Below are 13,538 nucleotides of genomic sequence, written 5' to 3' on the forward strand. Positions count from 1 at the left end.
TATCCCCTCCAGCACCCATCGGAAACAGAGGGGCAGAATCTAGTCAGAGTTGCAGGTACCTGGTGCCATCTTTGTAAGCAACTTGTAAATATTTCTCTGTCGCTCATTGACAGACATAGTCCTCTTTGATTCACATCAATTGGGTTATGCTGCCCTCTACAGGAGTAGGACTAGACAGAAAGAAAAACGTTCTGGCTCCACCTTAGGGGCAGTCCCAGAGGGTATATCCTCTCTCTCTGCTACAGGATGTTAGTTTTTTTTCTGTCTTGTCGTTTCGCAAGACGGATTCACTTTTTGTGATCCCGGATGGCCCCAAAAAGGGGTTGCCTGCATCTGCCGCGACTATCTCCAAATGGATCAGACAGATGGTGGTACAGGCTTATTCTATTAAAGGTCGGGAGCCCCCGTTCCCTGTTAAGGCGCATTCCACTCGGGCGCTTAGTGCGTCATGGGCCTTTCGCCATCAGGCGTCAGTGGTCCAGGTGTGCAAGGCGGCTACCTGGTCGTCGGTACATACCTTTACAAAACATTATAAAGTTGATGTAATGGCATCGTCTGATGCCTCTTTTGGCCGCAAGGTTTTGCAGGCCGCAATTTGAGGAGACCGGTGGTCTACCTCGAGGGTTTTTTTCTGTTGAAATTTTATTTGAGTCTCATCCCCTTTTTTTTGTCTGATGAGCCTTTAAACTTCTAGTTGGCATCGGTTGGGCCTTCTAGATTGGATTTTGATTTCTGTCAATCCCACCCCTCATTTGTGGCACTGCTTTGGGACGTCCCAATTGATGTGAATCAAAGAGGACTACGTCTGTCAATGAGCGACGGAGAAAAATGGATTTTTGTAAGATCTTACCGTAAAATCCTTTTCTCTTAGCTCATTGACAGACGTAGTACCCGCCCCTCTACTTTTGGGTTGGGTTAAATTCTCTGACACTGCTTTGTGACATAACTAACATCCTGTAGCAGAGAGAGAGAGGATATACCCTCTGGGACTGCCCCTAAGGTGGAGCCAGAACGTTTTTCTTTCTGTCTAGTCCTACTCCTGTAGAGGGCAGCATAACCCAATTGATGTGAATCAAAGAGGACTACCGTCTGTCAATGAGCTAAGAGAAAAGGATTTTACGGTAAGATCTTACAAAAATCCATTTTTTTCTGCGCTCTGGTCTCCACCGAGCTGGAGTGTCATACGATACAAGTGCTGAAGCTGTTCTGTAGAGAATTCACATTGTAGGTCACGTTCCCACTCTCTCATAAAGTATTGCTTAGGGTTAGGTTTAGCTGCATCCAGCAATTTATACAGGACTGTGATCGCGTGTGGCCGTGGGTCGCGTGCCGCCCAGAGCCGCTCCAACTCAGTGAGATCGTGTCTGATCTGAGCCCCTCGCTGAGTTGAAGCTAGGAAATTCTTCAGCTGGCGGTGTCTCCAAAAATCAAAGGGGAAACTGCCATAACGTTCCCTTAGAATGCTCAGGAGGACCACGGGCCGGCCATTCACAAAGCGCACTAAGCTGAGAATTCCATCACTTGTCCAGGTTCCAAGAAAGGACAACCGCTCACCGGTGGCCGAACCACGGGAAACCCCCTATTGGAGCCCGCGGGGAGGTGGGAGGAGACAGGGACAAAGACCTATTCATCTGTCCCAGAGTCATAGCTAGTGAACGGTCAAAGGGGACACCCAGTCCGAGAGACCCCTAACCTCCGTTGGAACCCAGGGGGTGCATGCTAGATTGCGGCCCGCGACCATCTTTTCCATTGATGCCCACAATTTAGAGGAGGCCTGAAACTTCCAATCTAGCAAGTGTTGCAGGGCTATAGCATGGTAGTACTGAAGGACGTCGGGCAGACCCAAGCCTCCATTACGTTTAGATCTCTGTAGTAGCTTTACAGCTATCCGTGGCCTCTTGCCTCCCCCAAACAATTTGATAAATTGGCTTTTGAGTTCGTTAAAGAAGCGTTTCGGCAGGGAGACAGGAATCATCTGCAGGAGAAACAACACACTAGGAAGGACAGACATCTTCAAGATGTTCGTTCGGCCAGCCCAAGTGAAGAATGCCTTATCCCAAGAGTGTAGGCCTGCACAGATTTTTTTTTTTTTTAAGTAAAGGGGAATAATTGTGTACAAAAATCTATACTCCCAGTAAGCTGGATGCCCATATACCTAATAGAGGATTCCTTCAGGGCTGAAGACAATGTCAAGTGCATAGTAATGGGCAGGATTTCAGATTTGGCATAATTAATCATAACAGAGATTTTACCGTAAGCGGTCAGTTCCTCCATCAGGTTAGGCAATGAGACAGTGGTGTCCATTACATGAAAAAGGATATCATCCCCGTAAGCGGAGAGCTTATGCTCCGTGGAGCCCACCTGGACCCATCTAAAGTTCCCATTCACCCCTGTTCTCCTAAGCAGTGGTTCCAGAACCAACGCAAACAGAAGGGGCTAGAGTGGACACTTCTGCCGCGTGCCATTCCGGATAGGGAATGCCGGGGACAGACATCCGTTCACTTTAACCTGTGGCGTCTGGGACGCGTAGAACATAGAAACCCAACGCAGCATATGGGATCCCAGTCCAAGCCTCGCCAACACCGCTTTAAGAAAGTCCCAATCGACACGGTCGAACGCCTTCTCGGCATCTGTAGAAAATAACAAATAGGGGGTTTGGGGGTTACACGTGTGATCCCAATGAATTAGATGTAAGGCCCAGATAGAATTATCCCTAGCCTCTCTCCCCGTTTGGTCAGGGTGCACTATGTCATGCAGAAGGTCTTTAAGTCAGTTTGCGAGAATTTTAGCGAACAATTTTAAATCCGTGTTCAGCAACGATATCAAGCGGTAGTTCTGAGGCAAGGTGTGATCCTGCTGAATTATCTAAAGAGGAATCTGGGCTAACATTAAAGTCCCCTCCCAATATGAGGCGTCCCTCCTGGAAATCTGCTAGTCGTCCGAGGACCGCGTCAATAAAAGTTATTGGTTGGGAGTTTGGGGCATATAACGTGGTAAAAGTGTAGGTCTATATCAAGATGGTCTGCGAGCTACTATGGGTAAATAAAGGATTTTCTGCTAGCACTGGTCACTCCCCTTAAGGTAAGTGTGTGTGCAATGCAAAATGAAATGTGCTGCTCAAATATACTCCTGCAGGTTCATCAACCGCAAGAAAATAGTGAATAATTTAAATATGGATTCTGTGAATATAAAAGATATGAATAAATAAAATATTTTGTGAAAAAAACGTGCAAAAAAAGTGTGGGTCTGACCCATAATGGTGCTCTTGAGAAATGCATAGCGGCCCAGGGGATCAGATTTGGTGTATGGACATTAAAACAAGAAAATAAATGCAACAATATGGACTCAACATCCGAGAGAAGAGACTAGGAAAGAGTGGTAAGCACCCCCTCCCCCGGTCCCCCAACCAACTGCATGTCTGGCTCGATAGCCCACTACTAAACGAGGGGCCATCTGAGCAAGGCATGATGCCCAAAACAGGACTAATACCTAAAACGGGTAATCCTATGTGGGAAACGTGATTGAACACAAGGAACAAGGCGTAACGCAGTCCCCGCATAATATTTTGCTACTGAGCACACCTAGGAGCCTAGAAGGGCAAGAGGATGCTCAATACACCCACCGTCCCTCCCCACTCAGTCAGGTGGAGGGGAGGACACTGAAGAAGGTCCCCGTATCCAGCTGTAGGTAAATGTGTCAAAGGACAGTGGGCGCTCATTGCAATGCAGGTCAATATCTGGGATCGTTCTCTTGCTACTGATAAACCGATAGTGAAACAAGAGTAGAGAGACAGTTAAAGAACCTCAGTTCCAGGGAATCCAGGGCCATTAAGTGGTGTCATTATGGGCCCCGGGGAGGAAGCTGATGAGGGCCTTCTATGGTCAAGGTCCAGCCGGGACAGAAATCCAGGAAGATCATCCTTCGTGCGTAGGACAGCGGATTTGCCATTTCTCTATGCTTGGAGGCAAAAGGGGAACCCCCACCGATATGTAATGCCCGCCTCCCTCAGGGTCTCTAGGAGAGGCTAAAGGGCCCCTCTTTGCATTAAGGTGCAGCGTAACAGGTCTTGATAAAAGAACAAGTGGGCACCATCAAAGTCAAAGAAAGGGCATTTGCACATGCGTTGCATGATCTTGTCCTTGATCTTATATCTGTGCTGCTTGCATCTAATGTCCCTGGGGTTTGCGACATCCTGTGATGAGGCTTAAGTGCCCTGTGACCTTTATCAATCTCCACTGATTCGGAAGGGGGAATCTCCCTAAAAATACTCTGCAGGGTGGGGATTCTTTCCTTCGCAGACGTTGCTTCTGGTAACCCCCTTATGTGTATGTTTTAGCGCTGACGACGATCCTCGTAGTCCTCAAGTTGACATATAAGGGCCTCCATTCTCTGGTCCTGGGCTACATATTTGTTCCGGAGCGGAGCTATAGCTGGGAGAATGTCCTCAACCTTCTGTTCCAGAGTCTCAAGCCTAGTGCCTAGTTGAGTAATATCCACTTCTAGCTGTTCAATATCTTGCTTGAAGGCCTTCTCGACCCTGCAGATAAAACGTTTCAAATCATTTCTGGTGGGGAGGGCCCAAATGTGCTCGGTCCCTCATGAGCTCTGAAACATCTGAGCCCTGATCTTGTGAGGCTGTGGAGCCAGGAGAGGCCAGGGTGGCTGTGTCACTCACAAGTCACGGCGATAGGATAGGAGAAGCATTAGGCTGTGAAGTGACATCACACTGGCGGCCGGAAAAAGCAGCTGTGGATCACGGAGTGTGCTAAGAAGGCTGAATACTGTGAGGAGCTGTGGAGCCGTGCGTCCTCACTATCTCATCTCCAAGGCACGCCCCCTATGTGGCCTTTATAATCTTGGTGATTTTCCTCCAACTGTCGATCTCCCAGATTACAGTGGCAAAGATTCATGCTTATCTTGACATGTCGGGCTTGCCCTCTCTCTCTGGGGGCGAGGGAGGGTATGGAGGGACCCATTACCGCAGAGGAACTAGAGTTGGCCCTTGCCAGCTCTAAACCTAAAAAAGCCCCTGGCCCAGATGGGCTCACACCGGCGTACTACAGGAACCTTCCTGGAGATGCTCTTTCCCCACCTGTTTTCTGCCCTCAGTTCTATCACTAAGGGAAACTTGATGCCTGCAGACTTAGGGCTCATCTCTTTGGTCCCGAAGGAGGGGAAAGATCCTTCACAATGCGGCAATTACCGCCCTATAGCTCTCCTAAACACAGACTTAAAACTGTTTGCCAAAATTCTGGCGATCAGGTTGTTACCCTACATCCCTCATCTCATTCACTGTGACCAGGTAGGCTTTGTCCCTCTACGGGAATCACGAGATAACACAGTTCGAGTTGTCAATTTAATACATGCGGCCAGAACTGCCCATCACCCCTTTCTCTTGCTATCCACAGATGCAGAGAAGGCCTTTGACAGGGTCAACTGGCAGTTTATTTAGGCCACTAAGTCACATCGGTTTGGGGCCGTCCATGCTGCAATGGATAGCTTCACTCTACTCCTGTCCCTCGGCAGCGGTCAAAGTGAATAAGACCCGTTCGGACTTCTTCACGATCTCCAATGGTACCCGTCAAGGCTGCCCCTTTCGCCATTAATTTTCATCCTAAACCCTTTCTTTGTGCGGTCAGGGCAGACCTAGAGATCTCGGGTTATTGAAAGTCGTCGGTCGGGTGTACACAAGGTCGCCGCCTTCGCAGATGACTTAATTTTCTTTTTGACTGACCCATTGATGTCTCTACCGAAGCTGCTTCAAGCTTTGCGCATCTCTGGAACTCTGTCCCATTTCCAAATCAATTTTGCCAAATCTGCCGCCCTCTCGATAATGCTAGACCAGGCCACCATTGACAGTTTACGTTTTATTACTCCGTTTATTTATACCTCCGTTGGGCGACCAATTGCATCTGCTATCTAGGTACCAATATCACGCCAGATCCTGCATACCTCTTTACAGCTAACTTTGACACTCTGCTTACGCAGATACGGGCTGATCTACTGCACTGGCACACCCTCACTTTAACGTGGCTTGGCTGCTGTAGTGCCCTTAAGATGACAGTGCTGCCCTAGATTCTCTACCTGATGCAAACACTCCCAATCCGTCTACCGGTCAATTTTTTTTCAAACGCATTAATTCCATGTTTCTAAATGTAGTTTGGTCACATCGGAAACCGCGTCTCCAGCTCCCCAAATCCCGGGGTGGAGTGGGCTTGCCCCCCTATTCAAGCCTTATTACAGAGCTGTCCACTTATCACGGTTGGTAGACTGGCACTGCCACGCGGAAGAACTGTGGGTGGCTATGGAAATAGAAGACTCGGCGGTACAGTGAAGAGCTGGCTGCGGATTGCCCCCACACTACCGAGAGAACCCATTACCCACATCACTCTGGGTGCCACTCTCCGGGAGTCCAGAGAGGCTTTTCGGAGCACGCGAGTTTCACCTTTTCCATCCCCAATGATTCCTATCCTTGGCAATCCCGAGTTCTTGCCTGGCCTTCAAGGGCCAAGTTCCGGTGCTTGATCCCTGGCGGACATTGCCATCTTTGGGACTATTTAGGGCCCAACGGAGCTCTCTCCTCGACTGCTATTGCCTCTGCTGTGGTCCCTCCCTTGGATTTCTGCAGCGGCCTACAACTCCGGCATTACCTTCTTAGTTGTCTCCGATCCCCAGGCATTTCACGTCAGTTGACGGACTTGGAAAATATCTTCCACAGGGGAGAACCGATACGTCTGTTTGTCTATTATTTACACAGCCTGGACCCGCCCAGCCTCTGACTTCGATCCTTCTTTTCTAGGGAGGTGGGAATTTGACCTCCCAACATGACTTTCACAGAATCCCAAAAAGAGAAGATCCTTCACATGGCACAAAAATCTTCCCTGGCCACTAAAGTCCAAGACACTAGCTATAAAATCATGACATGATGGTACAGGGTTCCCGCAACCATACACCACTTCTTTCCACAGGTTCCGAATACGTGTTGGCGTTGTAACACAGACCGAGGTACTATTATGCATATCTTTTGGGATTGCCCGAAATGTAAACCTTTCTGCCGGGCGATTACTAGTACCATCAAACACCTGACCAATGTTGACCTGGCGGACGACCCAGCGGCATGTCTGTTGCACCTTACACAACGACCCATAATAAAATACAAGTCATCTCTCACTATACAGCTATTAAATGCTGCAAAGGCCTGTATTCCCTTGTGTTGGAGGTCTGTGAATCCGCCATCCAGGTCTCTCTGGTTCTCTAAAATTAATGAACTAGGGGACAGGGAAAACCTGACGGCTACTCGCTACAATCAGGAGGAGTCTTTCCGTGACGCTTGGAGTCCATGGCAACATCTTGTTTTCATTGATGCCCGTCTCCGGGAGATCTCGCGACGTGATGCACCCTAGGGTTGGCCTGGTGGCCCCTAGCGGGGGGACCCTTGTCTGCGGCACCTCTAACTATTCTCTGTTCTCTATCACCCTCACTATCCTATTTGCTTCTCTCTGCTCCGTTCGTCGTTCCCCTTTCTTCGATTACGGAGCCTTACCCCCAGTGTTTTCCCTCTACATCCCCTATCTTTCCTCTACCACAGCTCTAATATTGCTTTCCAATACAAGACCACTTCTGCATGGAATGAATCCTATGTACTCCACGTCTCGTGGCGCACATCCCCACCGTGAGCCTTACCTAAAACCCGGCCAGTTTAATTACATTTTCCTATAGCTTGCATTATTAAGCTCAGAGGGTTTACTGTTGATGGAACCATTTAAACTAACCACCAAACTTAACTCCTCCCATAACAAGTCCACCCTGTTTTGGAACCTTTTTGAATATTTTCGCAGGAAGTTTTGTGGCTCATTCAACAGCTCTTGTGGTACTTATCTGTTTACAACAGTTGGTTGAGTGTCATCCTTACCCTACATGTGCCTGATTTGTAATTTTCTACTATTTGACTGTTATCTTGCGCTTTGTAATCCTGCCTGGATTTATATAAAGAAATTACAAAAAAAAGGGGGGGGGGGGTGATGCAGAGATGCGGATCTTCCCCTTTTGAGTAAATTCCGCTTTAAGAATGTTTGTTTTTTGTTTTTTCTTCCCCAAAGCTCGTTAAAACATTTTACATTATTCAGTGTAATTTTCTTAAATCTATTTATAGATAATTTAAATGAAACTTTAAATCAAGCTTGCAGAGGAGTACCTACTCTAAGCTGCTGGGTAGAAGGGTAGATGCCTTGGTGGAACCACAGCAGCCATCGGTAGTAGTGCAGATGCCAAGCAGGAGTGCAGGGACTAAATAATCTGAAAGTGTTTTCACTCTGCATGTGTTTTGCAGCCAGTATGTGAAACACTGTATAAACCTCTCGGTAAATGTAATACAGTAAATGTACAGATAGTGTGTGTTATTTAGGTAGAAATCAGTGGTTTTGTTGGAGTTGCCACATTGAGGATCTCATTCATATACTTTCAGTGCAAAAATGTGCTTGATGGGTATATATTCTAATTTGAGGTTTCTCATATTATTATTGCAGGTGTCCATATTCTGTGCAGAAGCCCTTGCTATTTGCCGAGTCATCATTCACCCGCGTGTACCCACTCTTCAGCGACCCCTTCCACAGCACGGGCCTCGTCCACCTCTACAGTCTGAGATACCCACCCAGCGGCTTCCTGTTCCAGCTCGTCCACTCACATTCCCAGCCCCACCTCCAGCAAACCACCTTCCAATCAGAACCCCAGTTCCTCCACAGCCCATAGAGCCCCAAGCTGCCCAAGCAGTGCAGTCCCCTCCAGAGACTTTGGGAAAGACTCCACGTCCAGTCTTTATCCACTATGAGAAAGAAGAAGCTTCAGATGTGGAGATTTCCTTAGAGAGTGATTCAGACGACAGTGTGGTAATAGTCCCTAAAGGCTTTCTCCAAAAACCAGCACCGAAATCTGAACCTTCCCCACCCTCTGTCAAGCCCCCTGCTGAGGAGACGGCAGAGGTGCCCGCCATACCTAATGCTCCGTCACCGAGCACGGCGGCACTTCCGCAGCAAGCACCGCCACCACCTCTTGCATGCTCGGTTCCTGCTGCTCCACAGATGCCAGTCGCTACTGAAGCACCCGCGCCTCCCCTTCTTCCTCCTCCTCCTCCTCCTCCTCCCTCTTCCCAGTCAGAGGGTGACATGGTCATCAACATAAACAGCACTGATGATGAAGAGGAGGAAGAAGATGAAGATATGTATGATGAGGAGGAAGATGAATATTATGAAGAAGAGGACGATGAAGATCTGGAAGGTCTAGATGATGAGGAGGAAGAAGAAGACTTTGAAGATGAGGAAGGAATGTCAGAAGAGGAAGATGAAGAGGAGGATCTGGAAGGAGAAGATGAGGAAGAGGAAGAAGTAGAAGATGAAGAGAGCTTAATGCATGATGAGATGCAGCTTGGTACAGCAGTGGATTCTATACAGGACGTAGAAGCCATACATGATGTTGAACATATTCAAAATGTAGAAGCAGTCCAAGATGTAGAAGCTGTTCAGGATGTGGAAGATGTCCCGGAAGCTGTACCTGATGTAGAGCCAGCACTAGAGGAAACTAAACCAGTAATACAGCAAGAACCAGAGCTGGAAGAGGGCCCACCCCGTTTGTCCCCTGTACAGGAAGATGATGGTGGAGATACAGACCTTCTAATGGTGGTAGAGAGCGAAGACCGAGAGAACCCAGAAGATGAGCTTCAGGACAGAGACACAGAAGAAGTGACATCTAGCCCCCCTCCACCTCCTGTACTAACTCCACCACCCCCACCACGTACAGACCCTGAACCATCTCAAGTGGAGGAAACACTGGATCCAGATGATGATGATGATATTGACGATGACGTGCCTGACTCAGAGCCACCTGTTATTGAAGAGCTGGAAGATGAACCTTTGAAAGAACTGCACGAGGAGAGGAAGGCAGAGGTGATTGTGGAAGAAGAGGAGGAGGAGATGGTAGAGGATACAAAGGTGAGTGACTATTTAAAGAACACCTCTAGGTGCATATACATAAGAACTTTTAGTTCTTTAAAAGGTCGCAATGTAATTATTCGAGTCATTTTATGATTAGTAGTATGTTTTTATAATGAGGCGCTCTTAAGTTTTTTGCATGCGATTTATGCCGGTGGCTACAGCCGCTAGCAGTAATCCTTGCATTCTGCCAGCCGGGAAGGCTCCCTCCCAGTAAAACACAATAATGCTGCAGTGTGTTGATGAAATTGAGCAATTTTCTTTAACTTCCACCCGTGGTAGAAGGAAATAAAATCAAATTATCTATGGCTTGCCATAATCATTCACAGAAGAGAGCTAGCACTTTGGGTCAGGTCCTTCAACGTAGGTAAGATCAGCATGTATAGCAAGCATTCACAAAGCATTTGCAAAGCTTCTAGCCAGCTTCATGCAGTTCTGTGCAGCTCCAGTTTTGGGGAGGTAAACCGAAATCTCCATAGGAATGCTTACTGTCAATTTAAGCATGCTGCTTGCAGGCTTCATCACTACCTGACGATTGTTCAAAGTCTGCAGCCTGCTGGCAGCTTCTTTCCAGTCATAGTCAACACTCCCTATCATCTATTTGACATTTCTTTCAAGGTAGCTTTACAAAGACAAGAGGAACAAAAACCCAAGAAAAACACAGGGTAAAACAGAAGAAAAGGATTAGTTAAGTGAAAGCTTGTACAAAGAAAAAAAGTTTTCAGATTTGATTTAAATGGGTTTAGAGAAGATAATTAGCTAATGTTCTTTGGAAGTGAGTTCCAGAGATTTGGAGCATAGCAAAGAGAAGGCTCTGACTCCCTTTGAGTGTAGGGGAGTAGGGGGTGGACACACAGAAGACCAGAATTGTAAGAGCAGAGGTTACGATGGGGGGAAGAAGTTGATAAAAGTTTAGACAGATAACAGGGTGCCAAGCCATGAAGAGCCTTATAGGTGAGCAAGAGGATCTTAAAGTCTATGCAAAACCTGACGGGTAGCCAGTGTAAGAACTCCAGGATAGGGGTAATTCGGTCACTTGTACCAGACCTAGTCAGGATTCTGGCTTCAGAATTTTGCACATATTAAAGTCGATTAATAATGGATTTATGTACACTTGCGAGTAGAGAATTGCAGTAGTCAAGTCAGGAGAACACAAATGTATGGATCAGCTTTTCAGCTACAGTGTATGATCGCATAGGACGCAGCCGAGCAATGTTTCTCAAGTGGAAAAAACGTTTTGTACATGTGGAATAATGGATAAGCTAGCATCAATATCACCCCTAGATTTTTCAATTTAAACTAAAGCTTAAGTACAGTGTCATTTATAGATGGGGCTACCAGGGCTGGCCGTAAATAATTGATATACTAAAGCCCATATGTGGAAGGCCTAAGATCTACCCATTTGGTAGTTGGTAGACCGATCTTCATTTAGTTCCTGCATTAAAATTGTGCAAACTTAAACAGAATGGGCATAGCTTAGGGTACACTTCAGTCATGATTTTGAGACACATTAAGGTTTATTTACTAAAACTGGAGAGTTCAAAATCGGGTGTATAGAAACCAATTGGCTTCCAGTTTCTTTTCATCAAAGCTTTAGCAGAGCTCCATCCAAACGCTTTAAGCACTCCCTCCTCCTATGCCACATTTGGTATAGCATCATTTTTTTGGGGGGGGGGGGGGGGGGTGGAGGAGCAGGTACCTAATTTTGACAAGTACCCACTCCCACTTGGATCGCCTAGGAGGGAAGTTTTCCTCTCTTCCTCCCTCTCTGCAATCTTCTGGGACACATCACGGGTACCAGAAAATTGCCCAACCATTCAGGAGGCGCAGTGCGCAATCTGCTGTGAAGCCACAAGCTGTTATAGCCGGGTGCCCACAGTTGTAATGCCGGGGAGAGAACCGAGGGTTCAGGTGGCCTGATCACTGGATCCTGGGACAGGTGAATGTGTGTTTATTAGGTCAGCAGCTACACTTTTTGTAGCTGCTGACTTTTAATAAACCCAAAAATGACTTGAACTCCACTTTAATTGAACAAGCTGAAGTTAGAAGCTGATTAGCTATTATGCACAGCTGCACCACATTATGCACTCTCCAGTTTTAGTAAATCAACCCCATTGTGGCCCAGTATATACACCCTTTGCCCTAAGATCCGCCAAAGCATAAGAGGAAGGGAAGCAGAGGTGCTTGCAGGCACTTTTGCCAGTTATTTTTAGTTTAGTAAATGTGACAGGTTCACTTTGGTTACCAGGGGTCTATCTCCTGTGTAAATGCCACAGTGCAAAAGAACAGGCAGTCCTCAGACACAGCAGTGATGACTAGGAACTTCTCATTTATTCAGAAATCCTTGCACTACATTTGAGACTTCACTGCCCTCTTCCAAGTGCTGAAGTTCAGGGAAACGGGTACATAGTGCAGTGTGCAGGATCACAAGCTCTGATATTCAGTCAAACGGGCATGGCTGGATCACAAGCTAATGCATCTATTGAGCTGTGTATATATTTGTTGTGCCGAAATTGCTGATTACCGTTCTCTCTGTGTCCCTCAAGGAGGAGGAGGAGGAAATTCGTGATGCAGAATCCATGCTGGCAGACTTTATTGACTGCCCCCCTGATGAAGACGAAGTTCCAAGAACCCTCACGTGACCTACAACCCGCTATCCACCTTTGGACCACCATGCCTCGTTGGACCTCTTTGCATTACACTAGATGCTCGCAGCCTCGCTCCATATTTCCAGACACTGACCCACAAGACCATGCCAGCGGTGACTTGCTTTTGGGCAAACCTGAGTGCTGAGCAGTTTTTTTTTTTATCTTTGTGTTGCATTTAAATGACTTGGTATCCTGACACAAAATTATTACTATTTTCTTTCTCGTAGGTGGGATCGCCATAAATATATATATTTTTTAAGTTAACTAGGCTGCTGGGAACATGACTTGGTTCATTTTTTTTTTTTTTTAAGTTCATTTTGCTGTGCCTTTTAGGCTCCAAGTGTAGATTTTTGTGTTAGTGAAATACAAAGATTAAAATGAAATACACTTAACTTTATAGTTGCTTGGACAGGAAGTGGCACCGTATGCAGCACTTGAACCATTTAGTAACCAGATGTTACTGAAGAGGTGGGAATTAAGGGCGACTGGCATTGCAGTTGCTGCATCCAAAACAGTTCTGATATTGGTGTGTACTCTCACTATGAACTGTAAGGTTTTTTTTTTTTCAATGTGACGGTTTGAAGTAAAAAGAAATGAAAAGAAACTTAAAGTATAACTAAAGGCAAAACTACTTTTTTAAGTTTTGGTTGGAGTAGAGAGGGATTGGAATGCTTGTCAGTTTTTATTGATGTCTGTGCCTCTGTTGTCCTGTGTATCAATATCATAAGTGAAAGTAAAAGAAAATCCCAAATTTTTGGGTTGTGCCCAGAAAAGTAATAAAGGGGAAATCTTCCAATGGAGTTACTAGTTGTGCTGACCTGGGGGATCCCCAAAGAATTCCCTTAATTTCCTCTCACGTCTTGTTTGGCTATGGGACAGGAAGTGAAGGGGCATATTTTGCAATGGG

At 46.6% G+C, this 13,538-nt stretch overlaps 1 protein-coding gene across 1 annotated transcript in view; it reads left to right on the forward strand.

Moving 5' to 3' along the window:
* Positions 1–13,200, forward strand: part of PELP1 (proline, glutamate and leucine rich protein 1) — a gene marked incomplete at its 5' end in the record, with an annotated part of 79,343 nt that extends 66,143 nt beyond the window's left edge. Inside the window, 2 exons of the mRNA XM_082257017.1 lie at positions 8,526–9,983; positions 12,533–13,200. Of these exons, the coding sequence (XP_082113143.1) occupies positions 8,526–9,983; positions 12,533–12,625 (1,551 nt within the window). The 3' untranslated portion in view covers positions 12,626–13,200. The remainder of the gene's footprint in view (positions 1–8,525; positions 9,984–12,532) is intronic.
* Positions 13,201–13,538: the final 338 nt, after the last annotated feature.

This window comes from Pelophylax lessonae (assembly GCF_965119305.1).
Source record: "Pelophylax lessonae genome assembly, chromosome: 4".
Taxonomy (NCBI): Eukaryota; Metazoa; Chordata; class Amphibia; order Anura; family Ranidae; genus Pelophylax; species Pelophylax lessonae.